Source organism: Physella acuta, unplaced genomic scaffold (genome assembly GCF_028476545.2).
Source record: "Physella acuta isolate Inbredline_101_S28 unplaced genomic scaffold, ASM2847654v3 ptg000434l, whole genome shotgun sequence".
NCBI classification, from domain to species: Eukaryota; Metazoa; Mollusca; class Gastropoda; family Physidae; genus Physella; species Physella acuta.
The window spans coordinates 450,556-476,610 of NW_026731953.1; the positions used below are offsets into that span (position 1 = coordinate 450,556).

The 26,055-nt window shown below is 39.5% G+C and overlaps 1 protein-coding gene across 1 annotated transcript; it reads left to right on the forward strand.

The window, feature by feature from the left end:
• The first annotated feature begins 1,305 nt into the window (after positions 1-1,305).
• Positions 1,306-25,560, forward strand: LOC131942940 (neuralized-like protein 4). Its single transcript, XM_059302909.1, has 27 exons — positions 1,306-1,499; positions 2,613-2,804; positions 3,103-3,286; positions 3,527-3,807; positions 3,904-4,027; positions 4,314-4,402; positions 4,547-4,841; positions 4,965-5,058; positions 5,225-5,492; positions 5,588-5,750; positions 7,762-8,004; positions 8,260-8,338; positions 10,098-10,267; positions 12,824-12,970; positions 13,363-13,502; positions 14,353-14,565; positions 15,560-15,658; positions 16,036-16,158; positions 16,620-16,790; positions 19,126-19,284; positions 19,727-19,906; positions 20,356-20,437; positions 21,286-21,390; positions 21,801-21,936; positions 23,453-23,568; positions 23,763-23,910; positions 24,139-25,560. The coding sequence occupies exons 1-27, from the start codon at positions 1,314-1,316 to the stop codon at positions 24,341-24,343; spliced, it is 4,392 nt and encodes a 1,463-aa protein (XP_059158892.1). The 5' UTR covers positions 1,306-1,313; the 3' UTR covers positions 24,344-25,560.
• Positions 25,561-26,055: the final 495 nt, after the last annotated feature.

The following is a 26,055-nucleotide window of genomic DNA, read 5'->3' on the forward strand; positions in this document are numbered from 1 at the left end:
ATTCCAGGAATCATTATGTCACATTTTTTTTACAAGGATTACAGATGTATTGCGTTCATTGTTTTTTGTTGTATTGTGCGTATATTTTTATGTGTGTTTAGAATGATAATTTATTATTGTTTTGTCGGCCTACATTGTGGGTTTTTTTTCTTATTTCTTCAGAGTAGTACTTTCAATTTATTTTACATCATAGTGAAGCAATGACATACAGCTCGTATATATGGTGACCAGAAAGATGCGCAACGGAAAAAGCGCAACGGAAAAAAGCGCAAAAAAATGCGCAACGGAAAAAAGCGCAAACAGAAAAAAGCGCACTCAGAAAAAAAGCGGAAAAAGAAAAAAGCGCTTACAGAAAAAAGCGGAAACAGAAAAAACACAGAAAAAAAAAACGCAAACAGAAAAAAGTGCACACAGAAAATTGCCGAAAATGGAAAAAAAGCAATCTTTTTGCTTTTTTTCCGTTGCGCATCTTTCTGGGATCCATATATATGTATGTATGTATATATATATATATATATATATATATATATATATATATATATATATATATATATATATATATATATATATATATATATATATATATAATGATGGAAAAAATTTGAACCCTGCACCCCCCCCCCCATGAAACGATCTTGGCTACGCCACTGTCTTAATTGTAATAATAGTTTTAACGATTCTATCGACCGCAGTGACAAAATCGTGATCGTGAATCATATGAGTCAGTTTTGTGTCTTAACCTCCGCTAAACCCCTGGAATTCGATCTAACTTTTGCGATGAACTACTGTTTTTGTTTTAGTAATTTTGGTTTTAAAGCAGGGCATTAATTTTGGTTACCACCTCGATTCCAAGCAGTGTTTCTTCCAGACTTTTTTCTCCGGGGGGGCACTTGAAATCTTCGGGGGGGCGGTAAACTTTCTTCGGGGGGGCGGACACTGTTAAAAGTATATATTTTCTATATAAATTATATAAATTTCATTTCGTTCGGGGGGGCGGTACAAAATTTTCGGGGGGGCGAAGCCCCCCCGAAGAGATGCCTGGAAGAAACTCTGATTCCAAGTCTAAAGGGTTAACGATTCCTGCGATCATTAGCTAACCGAGGCCTAGGGTTACGCAATGTCGTAAAAATAAAATTGTCTCTAGATTGTTCGGTTAAATAATTAAACAAATACTCAAGCATAATGTCATTAATGTTATCTAAAACTAAAATTTAATTAGATTCTAGATCTATTTGTGTAAAGAAAAAACGCAAATTTAGATATTTTTGATACTGTAAGTTTTGCGACAAACATTTCGAGAGAATGCATCAAACATGGCCGCATCTTTGCCTTTACCCTTACCTATGTTCCATAGTCGCACTGGGTCTTTAGTAGCATTAAGCAATAGTAACAGAACTGCACAGAGAAACCACCCTACACAAGAGTTTAATAATGGAGTAGTACTAAGTTCTGATCCCCTTCGAGATAATCAAGTTTTTGAAGTAAAAATTGACCGAAAGGTTAGAAATTCTAACTGATTTTCTAGGCCTAGCCTACTCAGTTTTTTTTTTACATTGCTCATCATAACTCATGCTTAATCAAACGAGCTGAGAGACTAGTGAGAGACCAATAGAATAGAGTTAGAGTGCTGTAATGCATCTGTTGGCTAATCAAATACAAGCAGATCAAAGCCAATTAAATTGTGCAAAGGATTGCTACTCAACAATAACAAGAGCACCTGCGAGAAACGTTAATGATAATGTCGTTAATGATAATGCGCCCTTAATTTAATTAAACGCCATAGCTAAGGGGTCATCCATAAATGATGTCATGCTTTTTTTGATGATTTTTACCCCCACCCCCCTCTGTCAGACATCATCACAAAAAGCCAGACACCTCCCCCCTAAAACTAAAATGACGTCACACCTCAGCCTACAATCCCCCTCAAAATTGCAGTTGAATTTTTCTTAAAACATCTTGTTTTAAAAAATCTTGTCTTAACTCTGTCAACATAGAGTATTTTAATCAACTCCTATTACAATTTATTAAAACAGTTTTCTAAAATGCGAATTAATGGCTAAAATCAGTTTTCTAACATTGCTTTTTATAATGCAAAAGTGTGACGTCACACCATCTGAACCCTCCTCCCCCCTCATTATAACCATCACAAAATTACGGATGACCCCTAAAGTAAGACTATGTCACATTTTCTTTCCCATCCTTTCATTTTATCCAGAGAGTATGCTGAACACCTCTATGGGTGTTATGTCATTTTTTATTACCAAGGCCTTTAAGCCTAGAGGCTTTTAAATTTATTAGGCCCTAAAAAAATTGCTAGTATTAAAATAAAAAACCAAATAGACTGAAGACTAAATACTGAATAATTATAAATTATGAACCTGTCATGAAGATTCATTTTGATTATTAATGACATGAATTAACCTAACTTTGGCAAGGTTTTTAAAATTAGTAATACTATATCTGATCAATGTTATGCCTAATCACAATACCATGGTTTTTATTGGCCAATGTTTAACAATACTATATTTTGTTAAATATATTCAGTTTTTCTTAAGCATTGTGTATTTAAATGTAACAAAATATTTGCAACAAGTTGTTTCCATATCCTGTAGGTGAACTCATGGAGTGGTTCTATAGAAATTGGCGTCACTGTCTGCGAGCCCAGCAACTTAAATTTTCCATTCAGTGCGACTGGATTTCGAGATGGGACATGGGTGATGTCAGGGATGTCCATACTGTGTGATGGTCATTCTATGGTCGAGGACTATGGCTGCGACCTGGACCAATTAGCAGAAGGGGACAGAGTGAGTCATGCAGAACCAACCTGTTATTTGTATAATTATTCATACATTATTTTTAACATGGTTTTTTAGGGAAACAGCTGCTTTTTTTTACCAGACAATTTAGGAGTTTTTAATTCATGTTTATACTTAGGTATTAGTTACGTAACTTACTATAATTATAAATTTGGCAGGAATATTAGGCATTTTTTATTTTAACTTTTTACTTATAAAATAAATAGAATATCAATCAATTAAAAAATAATTTATATCATGGCTTTATTAAACCCATGTTCATATAGGTGTAACATGAATTCTTCAGGTGGGGGTGATGCGCAGCTCTGAAGGAGTGCTACATTTTTATGTGAACGGTGTTGACCAGGGTCCAGCTGCCACTGGCATCCCACCTAAGGTGTATGCAGTCATTGACCTGTATGGGAAGTGTGCCCAGGTGTCAATCTCCGAGCCAAGCACAGCCACACCCACCAGTTCTACCAGAGAAAACAGTATGTAGACAATTTGTGGACTATGATGAAATATTGTTTGTGTAATCCTAATCAAGCGGATGTGTTTTAAAAACTTATTATTGCTAATACAATCAAAACCATATAGATTCAATTAAGCAAATTTTAATAAACAAACTGGTTTCTGCTTTAATAACTACTTTGATTCATATTTTTTAGTTTAAAGTCTCAAAATTTTTTGTTTCATGTGAGAACTTACATTTTGTGTATCATTTGAACCAGCTATTCTAAGCAATGACTTCACCAATGAAATAGCGCATGAGTTCCTGACTGAAATCTCCAACCAAATTGCAAATGATCTCGCTGCTGAGCAGGAAGCTAGCCTTTGTCTTTCAGAGGAAGACGGTCTCTCCAGGGACAGTCTCCGCTTTCATGAAAAATGTGGGAATCTTGTTAAATTAAGTAACAACAGAAGATCAGCTGAGCGCAGGCGCCCATTGGATGAATTTAATAATGGTGTAGTCATGACAAACAGACCTATAAAAGACAATGAGATTTTTGAGGTAAGCACAGTGACTGTCCACACATTAAAAAACTACTTAAATTTGTTTTAACTGTTAAAAAAATTTCTGACCTGTCTTTTAAATTGAAACAATTAGATTCAGCTGGACAGATTAGTGGACAAGTGGTCTGGGTCAATAGAGGTAGGAATCACTACTCATAATCCCTCCACGCTGGAGTTCCCTGCTACAATGACCAACATGAGGAATGCCAGTTCTAGTCGTAAGTATCATAGAACCTGGTCACGCCAAGTATCATAGTAGTAGGTCCCAAAAGTCTGTGAAAATGCCAGATTTCACCATACCATTTATTGACAGAACAATATGGTTATTTTTACTTGCAAGAAAATAATGGTACATTTTTCATTTAGTCTGAATTTTTTTTCCCAGAGACTTTGAATACATAACTAAATTTTGTTGCTGAGTGAAACAAAAATTAGATTTAGTTTTCCTGCAAATGTCAGATTGTTAAGAGAGCTCAAGTTATTTAAAATCACTTGTTGCCACAGGTACTATAATGATGAGTGGCTGCGGCATTTTGACCAATGGTAAAGGCACAAGAAGAGAGTATGGCCAGTTTAACTTGGATGAGTTGAGTGTAAGTACTAAACACATTGGTAATTATTGTTTTTTCAATTGTGTAAATACATGCTTAAATAGTCATAGCTTAATTTTGATTTGAATATAATATAAATATTTCAAAATAAAAACATTGGCTTTATCACTAAGTGTTATTTTTCAGGAAGGAGATCGTATAGGACTTGTACGTAAATCAAACGGACATTTACATTATTTTATTAACGGACTGGACCAGGGTATGGCCTCGTCCAATGCCCCGTCCCCTGTGTGGGGAGTGGTTGACCTGTATGGGATGGCGGTTAAAGTGAGCATCATTGACCACAGTCCAGTGGAGGCCGAGGTGGAGGTGCCCAGCATGGTGCCCCTGCAGCCAGTGGAGCGTAGCCTGGTCAACACCCTGCGACAGTTTCTGGATTCCTGTGAGGGCAGCGAGAGGCTGGAATCTCGGGCACCAACTGGTCAGTTTCTTTATTTGTGTCATGTTTGAAATCTATGACCAAGTTCTTACATAGACGACAACTTTGACCCAACTCAAAGATATCCATTGAGATGAATTGATTGTTAAACATGTTGCCTCCCAGATACCACAGAAGATGTTGAAAAGCTTTTGTTTAGTCCTGTGTGTGGGGTCCATGCTGCTGTCATCAATGGGAACAGGACAGCTCATAGACCCAAGTAAGTGGACTGAGACAGGACAATGTGGCTCAATTATAAACTCATTTATTTGATAGACACATCGTTATCTTAACCATTTTAGCTGACCACTGCATTTAACAAGACTTAGGCATGTATACGTTTGTATTTTATTTCTGTCTCAGCTTTTCAACTTACATTTCCACAGCGCTACTGACGACTTCAACAATGGGGTTATTTTGACCAATCGGATCCTGCGCCCCAATGAAGTTTTTGAAGTTCGGCTGGATCGACTGGTGGACAAATGGGCGGGGTCTATAGAGATAGGGCTGACCACTCATAAACCTAACGAGCTGGACTTCCCCTCGACCATGACCAACATTCGCTCAGGAACCTGGATGATGACAGGGAATGGGGTCATGCACAACGGCTCAACTATCATTGAGGATTATGGACAGAATCTTGACCGACTGAAGGTAACCACAGGAGCTGGCTGAGATTTGAGTTTTAATTAGTTTATAATAGTGTTGATTGGCCCTTTGATAACATTTGGTCTGAAATTACCTCACAGGTTGGAGATCGTGTTGGTGTGGTTAGAAAACCTGATGGAACTGTCCATTTTTTCGTCAATGGAATAGACCAAGGGGCCTGTGCCAGCAACGTGCCTGCTAATGTCTACGGGGTCATTGACCTGTATGGGATGGCAGCACAGGCTACAATTGTTGACATGTCAGGTATGTCAGGTCAACTCATATCAGTTGGTGATATTACTGGTAAATTGATGACTGACATTTGGTAACATTTCAGGTAAACTAGTTACAATTGGTGACATGTTAGGTATGTCAGATAAACTGATGACAGTTGTTGACCTAATGTTGACTTCCCCCACCAGAGGCCCTGACCTCACCTGACCCTGACCAGCTGATGACATCTGTTGACCTAATGTTGACCTAATGTTTACCTCCCCCACCAGAGGCCCTGACCTCACCTGACACTGACCAGCTGATGACATCTGTTGACCTAATGTTTACCTCCCCCACCAGAGGCCCTGACCTCACCTGACTCTGACCTTTGTTGACCTAATGTTTACCTCCCCCACCAGAGGCCCTGACCTCACCTGACCAGCTGTTGACCTAATGTTGACCTAATGTTTACCTCCCCCACCAGAAGCCCTGACCTCACCTGACCCTGACCAGCTGTTGACCTAATGTTGACCTAATGTTGACCTCCCCCACCAGAAGCCCTAACCTCACCTGACACAGACTCCAGTGTCTTCACTGACCCTGACAGCTGTTGACCTAATGTTTACCTCCCCCACCAGAAGCCCTGACCTCACCTGACCAGCTGTTGACCTAATGTTGACCTAATGTTGACCTCCCCCACCAGAAGCCCTAACCTCACCTGACACAGACTCCAGTGTCTTCACTGACCCTGACCAGCTGTTGACCTTTGTTGACCTAATGTTGACCTCCCCCACCAGAAGCCCTAACCTCACCTGACCCTGACCAGCTGTTGACCTAATGTTGACCTAATGTTTACCTCCCCCACCAGAAGCCCTGACCTCACCTGACCCTGACCAGCTGTTGACCTAATGTTGACCTAATGTTGACCTCCCCCACCAGAAGCCCTAACCTCACCTGACACAGACTCCAGTGTCTTCACTGACCCTGACAGCTGTTGACCTAATGTTTACCTCCCCCACCAGAAGCCCTGACCTCACCTGACCAGCTGTTGACCTAATGTTGACCTAATGTTGACCTCCCCCACCAGAAGCCCTAACCTCACCTGACACAGACTCCAGTGTCTTCACTGACCCTGACCAGCTGTTGACCTTTGTTGACCTAATGTTGACCTCCCCCACCAGAAGCCCTAACCTCACCTGACACAGACTCCAGTGTCTTCACTGACCCTGACCATCTGTTGACCTAATGTTGACCTCCCCCACCAGAAGCCCTGACCTCACCTGACACAGACTCCAGTGTCTTCACTGACCCTGACCATCTGTTGACCTAATGTTTACCTCCCCCACCAGAGGCCCTGACCTCACCTGACCCTGACCAGCTGTTGACCTAATGTTGACCTAATGTTTACCTCCCCCACCAGAGGCCCTGACCTCACCTGACCCTGACCAGCTGTTGATCTAATGTTGACCTAATGTTTACCTCCCCCACCAGAGGCCCTGACCTCACCTGACCCTGACCTAATGTTGACCTAATGTTGACCTCCCCCACCAGAGGCCCTGACCTCACCTGACACAGACTCCAGTGTCTTCACTGACCCTGACCATCTGTTGACCTAATGTTGACCTAATGTTTACCTCCCCCACCAGAGGCCCTGACCTCACCTGACACAGACTCCAGTGTCTTCACTGACCCTGACCATCTGTTGACCTAATGTTGACCTAATGTTTACCTCCCCCACCAGAGGCCCTGACCTCACCTGACCCTGACCAGCTGTTGATCTAATGTTGACCTAATGTTTACCTCCCCCACCAGAGGCCCTGACCTCACCTGACCCTGACCTAATGTTGACCTAATGTTGACCTCCCCCACCAGAGGCCCTGACCTCACCTGACACAGACTCCAGTGTCTTCACTGACCCTGACCATCTGTTGACCTAATGTTGACCTAATGTTTACCTCCCCCACCAGAGGCCCTGACCTCACCTGACACAGACTCCAGTGTCTTCACTGACCCTGACCATCTGTTGACCTAATGTTGACCTAATGTTTACCTCCCCCACCAGAGGCCCTGACCTCACCTGACACAGACTCCAGTGTCTTCACTGACCCTGACCAGCTCAAGTTCCACCACCTCCACGGCCGTAACGCCACGGTGCTGCACAATGGGATGACCGCTGCCCGACCCAACGCCACAGGGGAGTTCAATGATGCTATAGTCATGAGCAACAGGCCGCTGCGAGATGGAGAGTTGTTTGAAGTGGTCTTAGAGAAGATGGTTGACCGCTGGTCAGGATCTCTAGAAGCTGGTACTTACAGAACTTTAGAAATTCTTTAATAATTATTTAAAATAATTTTCTATTTTTAAATAGATCTAATTGTATTTGTTTATCAAATTTAAAAAAAATGTTCTTTTCGAATGGTTTTTAAGAGGATTTTTATACTATAAACTACAGTGTATGATATAGGCTTATGAGCTTTTAAAAATCAATTTTAATTTTAACCTAACAAAATTTAAAAAATGATAATTATATTATTAAATAATTTTTTTTTTTACCTTGAAGGGGTCACACTAGTCAAACCAGAGGAGATAGAGTTCCCCAACACCATGACAGATATTGAACATGATACCTGGATGTTAAGGTAGTGGCTTTTAACTTTGGTTAATCATGACAAACATCTAACATGACAGGCATCCAACATGATAGACACCCAACATGGCAGACATTCAACACAGGGCTTTTGTCTTTTGTCTGTATTATCTTTGGCAACATCAAACAGTCTTTCTACTCTATCATTACACATCTTTGTTTAGTGTATACTTTTGTTTAAATATTCATATTATATATTTCAAATGGTTGGTCAAAGTCCGAAACTTTGCTTGATTTCGGCCTTTGGCCGGCCAATCCGCAGACTGGCCATGGTGGACCGGCCAAAGTCTTAATTAGAAGATCATCTGGCTAGGGACGACCGGCCAAAGTCCGAATTAGAAGATCATGAGCAGATTTTTGTTTTTTTTTTATGCCGTAAGGATCATGAAATTAAGTTTTTATTGATTATTAATTAAAGTAAATGACAGAAACATTCAATTTTTTTAGTTGTGCAATTGCAGCGAGTGTAGCCTTGGCCCCAAGTCAATGATTGTGAAGATGCGATGTTTCGTAGTGATTTTTCCTCAGTGCCAACTGACGACAATAAGAGCAGTTTTTCGTGAAGAATTGAAAACTCACTTCTAGCATGCAGTTGTTTTAGAACACCATGTTCCGTTCCTAATTTGTAGAAACCGCCCTTGACGCCCATGACAACTGCAATCACGCTTCGCGGATCACCGTGACCCCTGTCAACATCTGGAAAACGGATGCGTACATTGTCACCCACTTCAACATCTTTAAATTTTGTATTTGATGTTTTAAGCATCTTAGCACCTTGAGTTTGCAAGCCAGTATGAGCTGCTGATCTGTGTTCCATGATGTCTTTTTTGTTGTGACACAATCTGCAGGTAATGTTCCCTCCGTACCCTTCGTCTGCTTCGTCTGGCATGGACATCGTTGCCACAGGATCCACAAGAATGAGCTGCACTACAATGTTTTTCACAAACTATATAGAATCTGTTGGCCACATTATTATCACGCAACTGGTCTGGACGTTCCGCCAAGGCAGTAGATGTGTTAGCTGAGGATGTCGTTGCATTTATGGCAACCTCCATTTTTTGTTCAATGTTCTCAAGATCTTCCTCAGTAACTATTTTATCGAGAGCCCATATATGTAAACTAACATGGATTTACATTTTTTTTCTTTTGACAGCCATCTGCTATGTCTGTCTCATGGTCGGACGGCCCTTTTGATCCATGTCGATTGCATATAGAACGCTATACAAACGCACCCAGAATAATGAAAATGCGATCACAACTTAGTCTAGATAGAACATTGGCCAGGACATCCCGGCCAGTGCGCGCATTGGCCGGCCAATGTTTAAAATACGCTGTCAAGTTTAAGCGCTTCGGACTTTGGCCAGTACGTCCCGGCCAGTGCGCGCATTGGCCGGCCAATGTACGAAATACGATCTTAGTGCTAAGTTCTTCGGGCTTTGGCCAAGAGAGCCGGCCAATGCGCGGATTGGCCGGCCAATCCTGGGTTTGGCCGCACTTCGGGCTTTGACCGTAACATATATATATATATATATGTATTATGTATATATATATGTATTATTACAACAATTAAAATTTCATTCCAGAGATCTTTAGTTTGTTCTTAAAATCACTATATTTAGCACATAACAACACTAGCCACCTGTGATATAAGAATCCTTGTGTTGGTCACTGTGTTGCTCTAAACCTTGTGGTCCTATAAAAAGTAAGAGTGAATGTATTAAAGTGAAACAAATGTTATTTGACTTGTTCAGTGGATCAGCCATTATGCAAGATGGGGCGACAATTAGAAATGGGTACCCCTTGGATCTGGACTCCCTGACTGTGGGGTCAAGGGTCGGCATGATGAGGTGTGCTGATGGGACACTGCACTACTACCTGGACGGTGTGGACCAGGGTGTGGCCAGTGCGGACATCGCCCCAGGTCAGTGCTGGATCTTTCTAGATGTTGTCACTTGTTAACCCCATCTGAACTAGCCCCACCTCACCCCATCACCACAGATGTCATACATCTGAACTTACCCCATCACCACAGATGTCATACATCTGAACTTACCCCATCACCACAGATGTCATACATCTGAACTTACCCCATCACCACAGATGTCATACATCTGAACTTGTCCCATCACCACAGATGTCACACATCTGAACTTGCCCCATCACCACAGATGTCACACATCTGAACTTGCCCCACCACACTTGTTAACCCCATCACCACAGATGTCATACATCTGAACTTGCCCCATCACCACAGATGTCATACATCTGAACTTGCCCCATCACCACAGATGTCATACATCTGAACTTGCCCCACCACCACAGATGTCATACATCTGAACTTGTCCCATCACCTCAGATGTCTTACATCTGAACTTGCCCCACCACCACAGATGTCATACATCTGAACTTGTCCCATCACCTCAGATGTCTTACATCTGAACTTGCCCCACCTCACTTGTTAACCCCACTACCACAGATGTCATACATCTGAACTTGTCCCATCACCTCAGATGTCATACATCTGAACTTGCCCCACCTCACTTGTTAACCCCATCACCACAGATGTCATACATCTGAACTTGCCCCATCACCACAGATGTCATACATCTGAACTTGCCCCATCACCTCAGATGTCTTACATCTGAACTTGCCCCACCTCACTTGTTAACCCCACTACCACAGATGTCATACATCTGAACTTGTCCCATCACCTCAGATGTCATACATCTGAACTTGCCCCACCTCACTTGTTAACCCCATCACCACAGATGTCATACATCTGAACTTGCCCCATCACCACAGATGTCATACATCTGAACTTACCCCATCACCACAGATGTCATACATCTGAACTTGCCCCATCACCACAGATGTCATACATCTGAACTTACCCCATCACCACAGATGTCATACATCTGAACTTGCCCCATCACCACAGATGTCATACATCTGAACTTACCCCATCACCACAGATGTCATACATCTGAACTTACCCCATCACCACAGATGTCATACATCTGAACTTGCCCCATCACCACAGATGTCATACATCTGAACTAGCCCCATCACCACAGATGTCATACATCTGAACTTGCCCCATCACCACAGATGTCATACATCTGAACTTGCCCCATCACCACAGATGTCATACATCTGAACTTGCCCCATCACCACAGATGTCATACATCTGAACTAGCCCCATCACCACAGATGTCATACATCTGAACTAGCCCCATCACCACAGATGTCATACATCTGAACTTACCCCATCACCACAGATGTCATACATCTGAACTTACCCCATCACCACAGATGTCATACATCTGAACTTACCCCATCACCACAGATGTCATACATCTGAACTTACCCCATCACCACAGATGTCATACATCTGAACTTGCCCCACCACCTCAGATGTCATACATCTGAACTTGCCCCACCTCACTTGTTAACCCCATCACCACAGATGTCATACATCTGAACTTGCCCCATCACCACAGATGTCATACATCTGAACTTACCCCATCACCACAGATGTCATACATCTGAACTTACCCCATCACCACAGATGTCATACATCTGAACTTGTCCCATCACCACAGATGTCACACATCTGAACTTACCCCATCACCACAGATGTCATACATCTGAACTTACCCCATCACCACAGATGTCATACATCTGAACTTACCCCATCACCACAGATGTCATACATCTGAACTTACCCCATCACCACAGATGTCATACATCTGAACTTACCCCATCACCACAGATGTCATACATCTGAACTTACCCCATCACCACAGATGTCATACATCTGAACTTACCCCATCACCACAGATGTCATACATCTGAACTTACCCCATCACCACAGATGTCATACATCTGAACTTACCCCATCACCACAGATGTCATACATCTGAACTTACCCCATCACCACAGATGTCATACATCTGAACTTACCCCATCACCACAGATGTCATACATCTGAACTTGTCCCATCACCTCAGATGTCTTACATCTGAACTTGCCCCACCACCACAGATGTCATACATCTGAACTTGTCCCATCACCTCAGATGTCTTACATCTGAACTTGCCCCACCTCACTTGTTAACCCCACTACCACAGATGTCATACATCTGAACTTGTCCCATCACCTCAGATGTCATACATCTGAACTTGCCCCACCTCACTTGTTAACCCCATCACCACAGATGTCATACATCTGAACTTGCCCCATCACCGCAGATGTCATACATCTGAACTTGCCCCATCACCACAGATGTCATACATCTGAACTTGCCCCACCTCACTTGTTAACCCCATCACCACAGATGTCATACATCTGAACTAGCCCCATCACCACAGATGTCATACATCTGAACTAGCCCCACCACACTTGAATTGTGCTGTGTTGCAATGACTGAAATCTTGTGGTGTGTTGCAATGACTGAAATCTTGTGGTGTTGTTGCAGGTGTATTTGCTGTGATAGACCTGTATGGTCAGTGTGCTCAGGTCAGCATATCCTCTGGTACTGTTGTTTTACCACCACTGGCCCTGCTCCAACAACAGACCAGCATCCAGACAGAGCCAGTGTCCACTCCATCAGTAGCTAACGCAGGTTAGTGTCCACTCCATCAGTAGCTAACGCAGGTTAGTGTCCACTCCATCAGTAGCCAACGCAGGTTAGTGTTCACTCCATCAGTAGCCAACACAGGTTAGTGTCCACTCCATCAGTAGCCAACGCAGGTTAGTGTCCACTCCATCAGTAGCCAACGCAGGTTAGTGTCCACTCCATCAGTAGCCAACGCAGGTTAGTATCCACTCCATCAGTAGCCAATGCAGGTATAGTTTAACTTGCACATGGAATTTAAAATTTGAAAAGAGTTGAGGACACTTTAATGAAACATACACCCCATTACATTTTAACACCACCAACAGATTTAAATTCATGTACAAACTTGATTCTACAAATTGGATGCACCTTTCTAATAACTGTGTGAACCTCCCCAGACATCACTCACAGGCTGAGTAAATGCTGTGGTAAGAACATCACTCTCCGCAACAGCTGCTGGGGTGCCAGTAGAGTCCAGAGCTACAACCACGGAATTGTCTTCAGCTCGGAGCCGCTCAAGTACGATGAAATTTTTGAGGTTAGTCTATAAATTTTATTAAGTAGAACTTTATCATGGAATACAGGAGTGGTACATGGCCTGTTTCAAATTTTTTTTATCTGTCCAGGTGCAAGTTGTGTCTTACTAATGTTAAGGCTGCCTTAACATTAGACTGACCCCCATCTATTTTGATCTGACCCCATCTATTTTGATCTGACCCCCCGTCTATTTTGATCTGACCCCCATCTATTTTGATCTGACCCCCTTTTATTTGATCTGACCCCCTTTTATTTGATCTGACCCCCATCTATTTTGATCTGACCCCCATCTATTTTGATCTGACCCCCATCTATTTTGATCTGACCCCCATCTATTTTGATCTGACCCCCATCTATTTTGATCTGACCCCCATCTATTTTGATCTGACCCCCATCTATTTTGATCTGACCCCCATCTATTTTGATCTGACCCCCATCTATTTTGATCTGACCCCCATCTATTTTGATCTGACCCCCTTTTATTTGATCTGACCCCCTTTTATTTGATCTGACCCCCATCTATTTTGATCTGACCCCCATCTATTTTGATCTGACCCCCCTCTATTTTGATCTGACCCCCATCTATTTTGATCTTACCCCCATCTATTTTGATCTGACCCCCATCTATTTTGATCTGACCCCCATCTATTTTGATCTGACCCCCATCTGTTTTGATCTGACCCCCATCTATTTTGATCTGACCCCCCTCTATTTTGATCTGACCCCCATCTATTTTGATCTGACCCCCATCTATTTTGATCTGACCCCCATCTATTTTGATCTGACCCCCCTCTATTTTGATCTGACCCCATCTATTTTGATCTGACCCCCATCTACTTTGATCTGACCAGGTGGAGGTGAGTGAGGTGTCCAGCCAATGGTCAGGCTCACTGAAGATTGGACTGACCACCATGGCCATCTCAGACTGCAGCTCCCCTGTCAACATCCCATCCACTGCGGATGAGATCACCTCCAAGGTCACATGGATAGTCTCAGGGTCAGAGGTCAAGAAGTGTGGGCTGGTTATCAAGGACAACTATGCCCCATCTCTACAAAGACTGCAGGTCAGTTGTTGTAATGTTGTAATGTTTATAATATGACTGAACTTGTTTGATGACAGAATTCATGTTTTGTTCACGTAATGTTTATAATGTGATTGTGTGAACTTGTTTAATGGCACAATGTAATGTTTATAATGTGACTGTGTGAACTTGTTTGATGACACAATGTAATGTTTATAATGTGTGAACTTGTTTGATGACACAATGTAATGTTTATAATGTGATTGTGTGAACTTGTTTAATGGCACAATGTAATGTTTATAATGTGACTGAACTTGTTTGATGACACAATGTAATGTTTATAATGTGTGAACTTGTTTGATGACACAATGTAATGTTTATAATGTGACTGTGTGAACTTGTTTGATGACACAATGTAATGTTTATAATGTGACTGTGTGAACTTGTTTGATGTAATTTTTATAATGTGACTGTGTGAACTTGTTTGATGACACAATGTAATGTTTATTATGTGACTGTGTGAACTTGTTTGATGTAATTTTTATAATGTGACTGTGTGAACTTGTTTGATGAGACAATGTAATGTTTATAATGTGTGAACTTGTTTGATGACACAATGTAATGTTTATGATGTGTGAACTTGTTTGATGACACAATGTAATGTTTATAATGTGTGAACTTGTTTGACCAGGTTGGGGATAGAGTGGCTGTATGCAGGTATTCTGATGGCACAATGCATGTTCTGTTCACGTAATGTTTATAATGTGACTGTGAACTTGTTTGATGACACAATGTAATGTTTATAATGTGACTGTGTGAACTTGTTTGATGACACAATGTAATGTTTATAATGTGACTGTGAACTTGTTTGATGACACAATGTAATGTTTATAATGTGACTGTGAACTTGTTTGATGACACAATGTAATGTTTATAATGTGTGAACTTGTTTGATGACACAATGTAATGTTTATGATGTGTGAACTTGTTTGATGACACAATGTAATGTTTATAATGTGTGAACTTGTTTGACCAGGTTGGGGATAGAGTGGCTGTATGCAGGTATTCTGATGGCACAATGCATGTTCTGCTCAATGGGGATGACCTTGGTGAGGCTGCCTCTGGGATACCAAAGGTAACTTTTGCTCATGAGCTTGTTAGATTTTAAGGGTCAGTCTTTAACCGTATGGTTTAACACTTGTTTCTTTATTTGTTTCTTTTTTTAATTTCCTCACCCACATTTTTTTGGCCGTCTACCAAATGAACCAGTTGTATGTGAAATTATGTTGAACATTTGTATACCAGATGAAAAATGTGTTTGTAAGATTTCATTGAACATTTGTTGTGTTCCTGATGAAAAAGTATGCAAAATGATGTAGGAAAAAATGGTATGTGAAATGATGTAGCACATGTGTGTTCCTGATGAAAAAGTGGTATGTGAAATGATGTAGACCATGTGTGTTCCTGATGAAAAAGTGGTATGTGTAATGACGTAGCACATGTGTGTTCCAGAATGTTTTTGCTGTGATAGACTTGCATGGAGCTGTAGAGGGGATTGTCATAACAAGCAGTGCCAGTATAGAGTCAACCAGCAGTGTCTTGTCTCCTGTTTATGACGTGGACCTGTCTGTTCAGGTAAATCTTGTGGACCTGTCTGTTCAGGTAAATCTTGTGGACCTGTCTGTTCAGGTAAATCTTGTGGACCTGTCTGTTCAGGTAAATCTTGTTCACCTGTCTGTTCAGGTAAATCTTGTTCACCTGTCTGTTCAGGTAAATCTTGTTCACCTGTCTGTTCAGGTAAATCTTGTTGACATGTCTGTTCAGGTAAATCTTGTTCACCTGTCTGTTCAGGTAAATCTTGAAGGACCAATCCAAATGCTTCCTCCCCTTTTCCATTTTTTAGCTTACTAAAAGGGAGCTAAAAAGTTCTAATATTTCAAGATTAGCGTGTTAAAAAGTAAATCAAAATTGCTCTTGGTTTATTCAACCCTTTTTAAATTTCAAAGGATCTCATGTTTTCTGCATTGTTGGTAAAAACAAGTTGTTTCCAAAAAAAACTTGTCACAGGGAACACAATTTTGTTGTATCATATTTAGGAGCGTGACCAAGACAGTGACGCCACCAGCCACCTGTCAAGTTGTTTCCACATCAACCATGGTAAAAACATCTTACTGCGAGACGGCAGCAAACTCGCTGAGAGGCTAGCCAGCTACAACAACGCTCTGGTTGTCGGCAATAAACCTTTAAAGAAGAGGAAAATTTTTCAGGTAGGTTTTTCTGGTTGTTGGCAATAAACCTTTAAAGAAGAGGAAAATTTTTCAGGTAGGTTTTTCTGGTTGTTGGCAATAAACCTTTAAAGAAGAGGAAAATTTTTCAAGTAGGTTTTTCTGGTTGTTGGCAATAAACCTTTAAAGAAGAGGAAAATTTTTCAGGTAGGTTTTTCTGGTTGTTGGCAATAAACCTTTAAAGAAGAGGAAAATTTTTCAGGTAGGTTTTTCTGGTTGTTGGCAATAAACCTTTAAAGAAGAGGAAAATTTTTCAGGTAGGTTTTTCTGGTTGTTGGCAATAAACCTTTAAAGAAGAGGAAAATTTTTCAGGTAGGTTTTTCTGGTTGTTGGCAATAAACCTTTAAAGAAGAGGAAAATTTTTCAGGTAGGTTTTTCTGGGTGTTGGCAATAAACCTTTAAAGAAGAGGAAAATTTTTCAGGTAGGTTTTTCTGGTTGTTGGCAATAAACCTTTAAAGAAGAGGAAAATTTTTCAGGTAGGTTTTTCTGGTTGTTGGCAATAAACCTTTAAAGAAGAGGAAAATTTTTCAGGTAGGTTTTTCTGGTTGTTGGCAATAAACCTTTAAAGAAGAGGAAAATTTTTCAGGTAGGTTTTTCTGGTTGTTGGCAATAAACCTTTAAAGAAGAGGAAAATTTTTCAGGTAGGTTTTTCTGGGTGTTGGCAATAAACCTTTAAAGAAGAGGAAAATTTTTCAGGTAGGTTTTTCTGGGTGTTGGCAATAAACCTTTAAAGAAGAGGAAAATTTTTCAGGTAGGTTTTTCTGGTTGTTGGCAATAAACCTTTAAAGAAGAGGAAAATTTTTCAGGTAGGTTTTTCTGGTTGTTGGCAATAAACCTTTAAAGAAGAGGAAAATTTTTCAGGTAGGTTTTTCTGGTTGTTGGCAATAAACCTTTAAAGAAGAGGAAAATTTTTCAGGTAGGTTTTTCTGGTTGTTGGCAATAAACCTTTAAAGAAGAGGAAAATTTTTCAGGTAGGTTTTTCTGGTTGTTGGCAATAAACCTTTAAAGAAGAGGAAAATTTTTCAGGTAGGTTTTTCTGGTTGTTGGCAATAAACCTTTAAAGAAGAGGAAAATTTTTCAGGTAGGTTTTTCTGGTTGTTGGCAATAAACCTTTAAAGAAGAGGAAAATTTTTCAGGTAGGTTTTTCTGGTTGTTGGCAATAAACCTTTAAAGAAGAGGAAAATTTTTCAGGTAGGTTTTTCTGGTTGTTGGCAATAAACCTTTAAAGAAGAGGAAAATTTTTCAAGTAGGTTTTTCTGGTTGTTGGCAATAAACCTTTAAAGAAGAGGAAAATTTTTCAGGTAGGTTTTTATGGTTGTCGGCAATAAACCTTTAAAGAAGAGGAAAATTTTTCAGGTAGGTTTTTCTGGTTGTCGGCAATAAACCTTTAAAGAAGAGGAAAATTTTTCAGGTAGGTTTTTCTGGTTGTTGGCAATAAACCTTTAAAGAAGAGGAAAATTTTTCAGGTAGGTTTTTCTGGTTGTTGGCAATAAACCTTTAAAGAAGAGGAAAATTTTTCAGGTAGGTTTTTCTGGTTGTTGGCAATAAACCTTTAAAAAAGAGGAAAATTTTTCAAGTAGGTTTTTCTGGTGGTTGGCAATAAACCTTTAAAGAAGAGGAAAATTTTTCAGGTAGGTATTTCTGGTTGTTGGCAATAAACCTTTAAAGAAGAGGAAAATTTTTCAAGTAGGTTTTTCTGGTGGTTGGCAATAAACCTTTAAAGAAGAGGAAAATTTTTCAAGTAGGTTTTTCTGGTGGTTGGCAATAAACCTTTAAAGAAGAGGAAAATTTTTCAAGTAGGTTTTTCTGGTTGTTGGCAATAAACCTTTAAAGAAGAGGAAAATTTTTCAAGTAGGTTTTTCTGGTTGTTGGCAATAAACCTTTAAAGAAGAGGAAAATTTTTCAAGTAGGTTTTTCTGGTTGTTGGCAATAAACCTTTAAAGAAGAGGAAAATTTTTCAAGTAGGTTTTTCTGGTTGTCTGATGTGGTTTTCAATTATATTTGAGTTACCTTCAGTAATAATATAAGGCAAAACTGCTGAGTTGAAAACAATTTATCAGCCCCATCCGGTTTAAAATGTACTTAACTTCCTTTTAGTTTTCAATTAAATGAAAGCAATATAATGTAACATCAAATGATTACACTCTTCTTCTTACTGCTTCTCTCATCTTCCAGCAGTTTAAAAATGTTTTAATCAAACAATGTTAGTTTAGATATTTGACTGACATAATTTTTGGTTGTACCTGCCAGGTGAGGGTGGGGAAACTGAACCCAAAATGGAATTTGACTGACATAATTTTTGGTTGTACCTGCCAGGTGAGGGTGGGGAAACTGAACCCAAAATGGAGCTCCTCACTGATGATAGGGATCATAGGGTTCCCTGTGGACAAGTACACATTCCCTCCATCTGCCATGGCCATCAGGAAACCTTGTGTCGTCCTGCAGGGGGAATCAGTCTTTGTCTCAGGTTCAAAGGTCAGTGGGCGTTACCATCCTCTGTTGACTGTCCCAGACAGTGTTACATCTGTTAGACTGGTATTTTATCTGTAGTTTAATGAGTAGTGTGACCTATTGTTTAACCTGTAGTTTGGCATAGTTTGATCTATAATTGAACCTGTAGTTTGACCTATAGCTTAACCTGTGGTTTGACATGGTTTGACCTGCAGTTTTTACCAATTGTTTAACCTGTAGTTTAAACTTACAGTTTAACCTGTAGTTAAACCCTTAGTTTTACTTGTAGTTGAACCTATAAATTGACCTGTAGTTTTACCTTATTTTGACCTCCTACCTGTAGTTTAACCAGTAGTTAAACATGTAGTTTAATCTGTAGTTTAACCAGTATTTATACCTTCAGTTTGACCAGTAAAATAACCTGCAGTTTGACCATTTGAATAACCTGTAGTTTGACCTTTGACAGGTGAAGGACCACTACGGCCCTAACCTGGACACGCTGTGTGAGAACAGCCGTGTGGGGGTGGTGGTGGATGAAGACTCGTGTCTCCACCTGCTGGTCAATGGCATCGACTACGGCGTGGCTGCCAGAGATGTGCCACACCCCTGTTGGCCTCTGGTGGACCTGTATGGTCAGTGTGAACAGGTAGGGACTTGTGTTAACAGCTTCAGTTAAGTATTAAGTTTTTAGTTACTAAATTAAATACACAGCTGATGAAAATAAACAACATACCATCAACTCTATACAAAGAATATTTTAACTATTTGTATCAAAGCAACAATTTCTTTTCCAATGTTTGTTACTTCATTGTGTTTTTTTTACTTTGTTACTTTCCACCATAACCCAAAACAGAGCATTGATGGCTCTTGCTATAGCATTTCTGTTCATTTTGGATTAGCTATAATTAACTCCAATGAAAACTCTACCAAAATACATTTTGTTTTAAGTCAAATTAGTTTCAGAACTTCATATTTTATCAAGCTGACAATTTTATTATTCAAGTTTCCAGTTTATTAAAAGAATATGAAACATGTCAGACATTTCTCCATCACCAATTCAAAAATAAAATAAAAATGAATGTTGTATTCAAACAGGTGACAATACTTGCTGAGGATTATGAGAGTATGGCTGCTACAGGAATCAAAGAGGAGAGGGAGAAGGCAGATATTGAGAACAGTGAGTACATTTTCTCTGGTACATTTTCTCTGGTCCATTTTCTTTGGTACATTTTCTCTGGTGTATTTTCTCTGATACATTTTCTCTGGTGTATTTTCTCTGGTACATTTTCTTTGGTACATTTTCTCTAGTCCATTTTCTCTGGTCCATTTTCTTTGGTACATTTTCTCTGGTGTATTTTCTCTGATACATTTTCTCTGGTGTATTTTCTCTGGTACATTTTCTCTGGTACATTTTCTCTGGTACATTTTCTATGGTACATTTTCTCTGGTCCATTTTCTTTGGTACATTTTCTCTGGTGTATTTTCTCTGGTACATTTTCTCTGGTACATTTTCTATGGTACATTTTCTTTGGTACATTTTCTCTGGTGTATTTTCTCTGATACATTTTCTCTGGTGTATTTTCTCTGGTACATTTTCTCTGGTACATTTTCTATGGTACATTTTCTCTGGTACATTTTCTTTGGTACATTTTCTCTGGTGTATTTTCTCTGATACATTTTCTCTGGTACATTTTCTATGGTACATTTTCTCTGGTACATTTTCTTTGGTACATTTTCTCTGGTGTATTTTCTCTGATACATTCTCTCTGGTGTATTTTCTCTGGTGTATTTTCTCTGGTACATTTTCTCCTATACATTTTCTATGGTACATTGTCTCTGGTCAGTAGATAGAGAAAATACTTTACAACACTTTTACTGTAAAACTGAATCTTTTTTTACATTTTTAACAGTGTTACTGTTAAACTGAATGAGTTGTAGAAAGAAAAAGCATTATTTTAAAACAGATTCTAAAAGCAATATGAAAAACAGATTGATTGAATTATTTGACTATTTCTTCTAAACCAGAAGGCAAAGAAAAAGCTACCAGTGGTGTAGACAGCATTACAGGTCTGCGTAACTGTGAATATTTTAACATCTGTAATAGGCTCAAAATTTCCTTAGGGTTGCCAGGTAAGTTTTCACAAATATTGTAACCAACTCATGCTTTGTATTGCCACTTAAACTCTGAAATTATTAATATTTGGTAAAAATTTATTTAGAAACAAATTAGCTAATTAAACTAGAATTTAGAGAATGCTTTTGTAAATACTGTGATAAATTTGGGGTTGATGCAGGGCTTAAATTTAAAATATAACCTATAAAATTGTCATGTTCATTGGCAGTGGCTGCTGAGTGTAACCTTGAGGGTTAAAGGGTTAAAGTTTTTTTGTATTTCCCACTAGTGTGACTTCTTGGTTAAAGTTTTTTTAATTTTATTTCCCACCAGACGGCTACTTTGAGGGTTAAAGTTTTTTTAATTTTATTTCCCACCAGACGGCTACTTTGAGGGTTAAAGTTTTTTTAATTTTATTTCCCACCAGACGGCTACTTTGAGGGTCAAAGCATCTGTTTTTGCTCTGGCTGCCACAAGGCCAGGGGTGATGAGAGCTACCTGAGGCGAGGTGACCCTCCAAAAGATTTTGTCCTGCCCTTTGGGTGGTGCCGTTATGTACTGAGGTCAGTTATATGCATTTTACTTGATTGGTCAATTAACACAGTTTTTCTAATTTTTTTTTTATTATTTGATTAACGAAAAAAGTCATTCTGAAAAAAAAAACATTTATTTACTTCAACCGCTCCTTAAATATTTCAAGTTACACGCTGAAAGATTGATAATCATGTTCAAAGTAAATCAAATTTGTAGCTATGGGTTTAGATAGGTTTACAAAATACTTTTTTAGTTGCTTTAAGCTAATATTCCCAGGGCACCTAACAAAACTTTAAGCTAATATTCCCAGGGCACCTAACACAACTTTTAAGCTAATATTTCCAGGGCACCAAACAAAACTTTAAGCTAATATTTCCAGGGCACCCAACAAAACTTTAAGCTAATATTTCCAGGGCATCAAACAAAACTTTAAGCTAATATCCCCAGGGCACCAAACAAAACTTTAAGCTAATATTTCCAGGGCACCTAACAAAACTTTAAGCTAATATCCCCAGGGCACCAAACAAAACTTTAAGCTAATATTTTCAGGGCACCTTTAAGCTAGAATTTAAGGGCTCCTAACAAAACTTAAGCTAATATTTCCAGGGCACCAAACAAAACAAAAGCTAATATTTCCAGGGCACCCAACAAAACTTTAAGCTAATATTTCCAGGGCACCAAACAAAACTTTAAGCTAATATTTCCAGGGCACCCAACAAAACTTTAAGCTAATATTTCCAGGGCATCAAACAAAACTTTAAGCTAATATCCCCAGGGCACCAAACAAAACTTTAAGCTAATATTTCCAGGGCACCTAACAAAACTTTAAGCTAATATCCCCAGGGCACCAAACAAAACTTTAAGCTAATATTTTCAGGGCACCTTTAAGCTAGAATTTAAGGGCTCCTAACAAAACTTAAGCTAATATTTCCAGGGCACCAAACAAAACAAAAGCTAATATTTCCAGGGCACCTAACAAAACTTTCAGCTAATATCCCCAGGGTACCAAACAAAACTTTAAGCTAATATTTCCATAGCACCAAACAAAACTTTAAGCTAATATTTTCAGGGCACCTAACAAAACTTTAAGCTAATATCCCCAGGGCACCAAACAAAACTTTAAGCTAATATTTTCAGGGCACCAAACAAAACTTTAAGCTAATATTCCCAGGGCACCAAACAAAACTTTAAGCTAATATTTTCAGGGCACCTAACAAAACTTTAAGCTAATATTTCCAGGGCACCAAACAAAACTTTAAGCTAATATTCCCAGGGCACTTAACAAAACTTTAAGCTAATATTTCCAGGGCACCTAACAAAACTTTAAGCTAATATCCCCAGGGCACCAAACAAAACTTTAAGCTAATATTTTCAGGGCACCAAACAAAACTTTAAGCTAATATTCCCAGGGCACCTAACAAAACTTTAAGCTAATATTTTCAGGGCACCTAACAAAACTTTAAGCTAATATTTCCAGGGCACCAAACAAAACTTTAAGCTAATATTCCCAGGGCACTTAACAAAACTTTAAGCTAATATTTCCAGGGCACCTAACAAAACCCACAGCCTGAATGTGGCAGAGAAGTGGCACCTGGCCTACCATGGTGTCCGCATGTCAGATGTTCGCAGGATACTGGACACATTTGATCTCATCCCTTCAGGTACCATAGTTGTCACTTAACTCAAACTTTTCTTACCATTCACTAACTGAACGTTGTTAGCTCTCCTTCCATTAAATTTGTAACAAACCCTATAATAAAATGTCCAACTGTGAAAGTCTAGCTGTTGTGTTGTAAAGAAGCTACTCGACCTGCTGGAGTTTGTGACAGCCCCAACTATTGTTTCCATGTTTCAGATGAAGCCAGTGTGGCCAGCAGTCCCCTGCTCCCCCGTCCATTAGCCTACAATGAGAAGTCCCGCCCTGAGAACCTGGGAGGGAAGCAGATTTACCTGTCGCCCACTATACGACACGCAGGTGCCACGCAGTTCTCACCTAAATACAGGTCAGTTGCATGAGTCATGCTGTTGGCACACAGGGGAACTGTCACGGTCTGTGGTTGTGCTTACCTCATACATTAGCCTTTAAATAATTTCCTAATACCTCACCAGATTCTGTAATCTAATGTATTGACCTCAGTCATAAGCCTTACAAAAACTTCTTAATACCTCACCAGATTCTGTAATCTAATGTATTGACCTCAGTCATAAGCCTTACAAAATTTCCTCACCAGATTCTGTGATCCAAAGACCAAAAAGACCTACGAGTGTCGCGCAGCATTCCAGGTGTGGGTGAAGCCAGGCTCGTACAAGGTGATACCGCAGGTGGAGGAGGACAAGGCCCAGGTGGACCCCCACTTTAAAAACTGTGAGATTGACTGGGTGACCAAAGAGCGGGGGTCCACCATGCTGCATGCCCTGCTGCTCAGGGTGGAGTGAATGGGGGAGGGAGGGGTGTTGCTATGGTTACATGTCAACACCTAGCTCCAGATTTCCAGTATTTCATCACTCACTGACTTGTTCATCTTATTGCGACGCGTTGGATTGCATGCATATCATGGCTGACAGTTCTCAGACAGGATGGTTGCCTCAAACTTCTAACTGCAATTCTGGCAAATCTCAATTGTTTTCCTGTTGACCACGGCAAAAATTTTGGTTCAAATCAAACATGGACTAATGAAATTAAAAGGAATCCTTAACAAGATCAATTTATATGAACATGGACGGTTTATTTCCCCCGGAGTCGGAGTGTCGAGTTCACTGTTGGGATGTGTTCCATATTGTTGTTGTGTGTTGTCTCTTTTGACTTTCCAGTTTGAACAAGTGGCTGCAGATATTTTATTTTTTACTTCAGTTACAAATCTCAATTTGCTTTTAGTGTTTAGAATTTATTGCCGCTTGACAGAATATTTGAGAGGCTCAGTAACCACTTCCTTAAACCACTTGACGCTCTCGAGGTTTAGCTCCCTCTTGGAGCAATCTGTTAGTCTAGGAACAAGCTAGGATTTATTTGGTCATGTCCCCAGGAGACCGTTAAAGATTAATCAGGTCATGTCCAGGGCTAGAAACATGACAGCAATTTTTAGCCATCTCTCAACAGATGTTTATTCCTTCCTTCATTCCACTCTGTGCCTGAGAGAGGCAGACTGGTTAAACTCTTAAACCAGCGACACATTGGTAGTGGCATGGCTGAGGAGTGTCACTAGTATTCAGATCAATAATTGATCACATTATTCTACAAATTTGACATTTTTATATACACTGAAATCAAGTATTTACGAAGCTGTGTTGGTAATTTAAATAATGAAATCACCTTGACAAGCCGAGACAACTCTTGCCATGATTTGTTGTTCAAACTTTGATAGATGTTTAAGTCAGCTGGATGCATATTATTCCTTACGATCTAGTTTAGTTTTAATCTCCAGGCTAAATTATTGTTTCTTTTGATGAAGTGTATTTTGAAACAGTTTTAAAGGATTCAGCTTCAACCAATCAGGTTTATTTCTAGAGCTGGCCAGGTAGAAGTTTCACTCCAAATTTACATTCCATAATATCTTGTCATACCATTCTATTGGAAAACTGTAGGCTGTACAGTGCTGAACTGACATCAGAACCCAGTACTGAGGAACAAGGAATGGCTTGATGTAAAGTAGTCATCCAAGTAATAGGTTTATAATGAATGTAATACAATTGTGGAACTATGAAGTCAAACAATGACTTTGATTGTGGTCTTATACTTTAGTTATACCCCTCCATTATGATATTATTTTTGTTCCTTATTTTAGTCAGTTTTTCTGTGATTTAAAAACTTATGACGTAAGTTTATGTTAATGACGTAATAGGATCTGACTAAATAAATTTATGACGTTAGGATGATAACAAACGTCTGACTTGATTTGATATCGTTAGGTTGTTTAAATAAATGAATAACTTTATTTTGTATTGATGAAATTAGGTTATTTAAACAAGATTTGACAAAATATTATGTTCATGACTTTAGATTGGTTAAAAACATGACGCTATTAGGTTGTGTTTTGTAAGACTGTTTTAATTTATTTGTGACGTGTGTAAATACAGTGATATTTCTGAAAACAGTTTAATTTTTATGTATACACTTATTTATGTTTTGTCTCTTATTTTTAAAAGTTAAT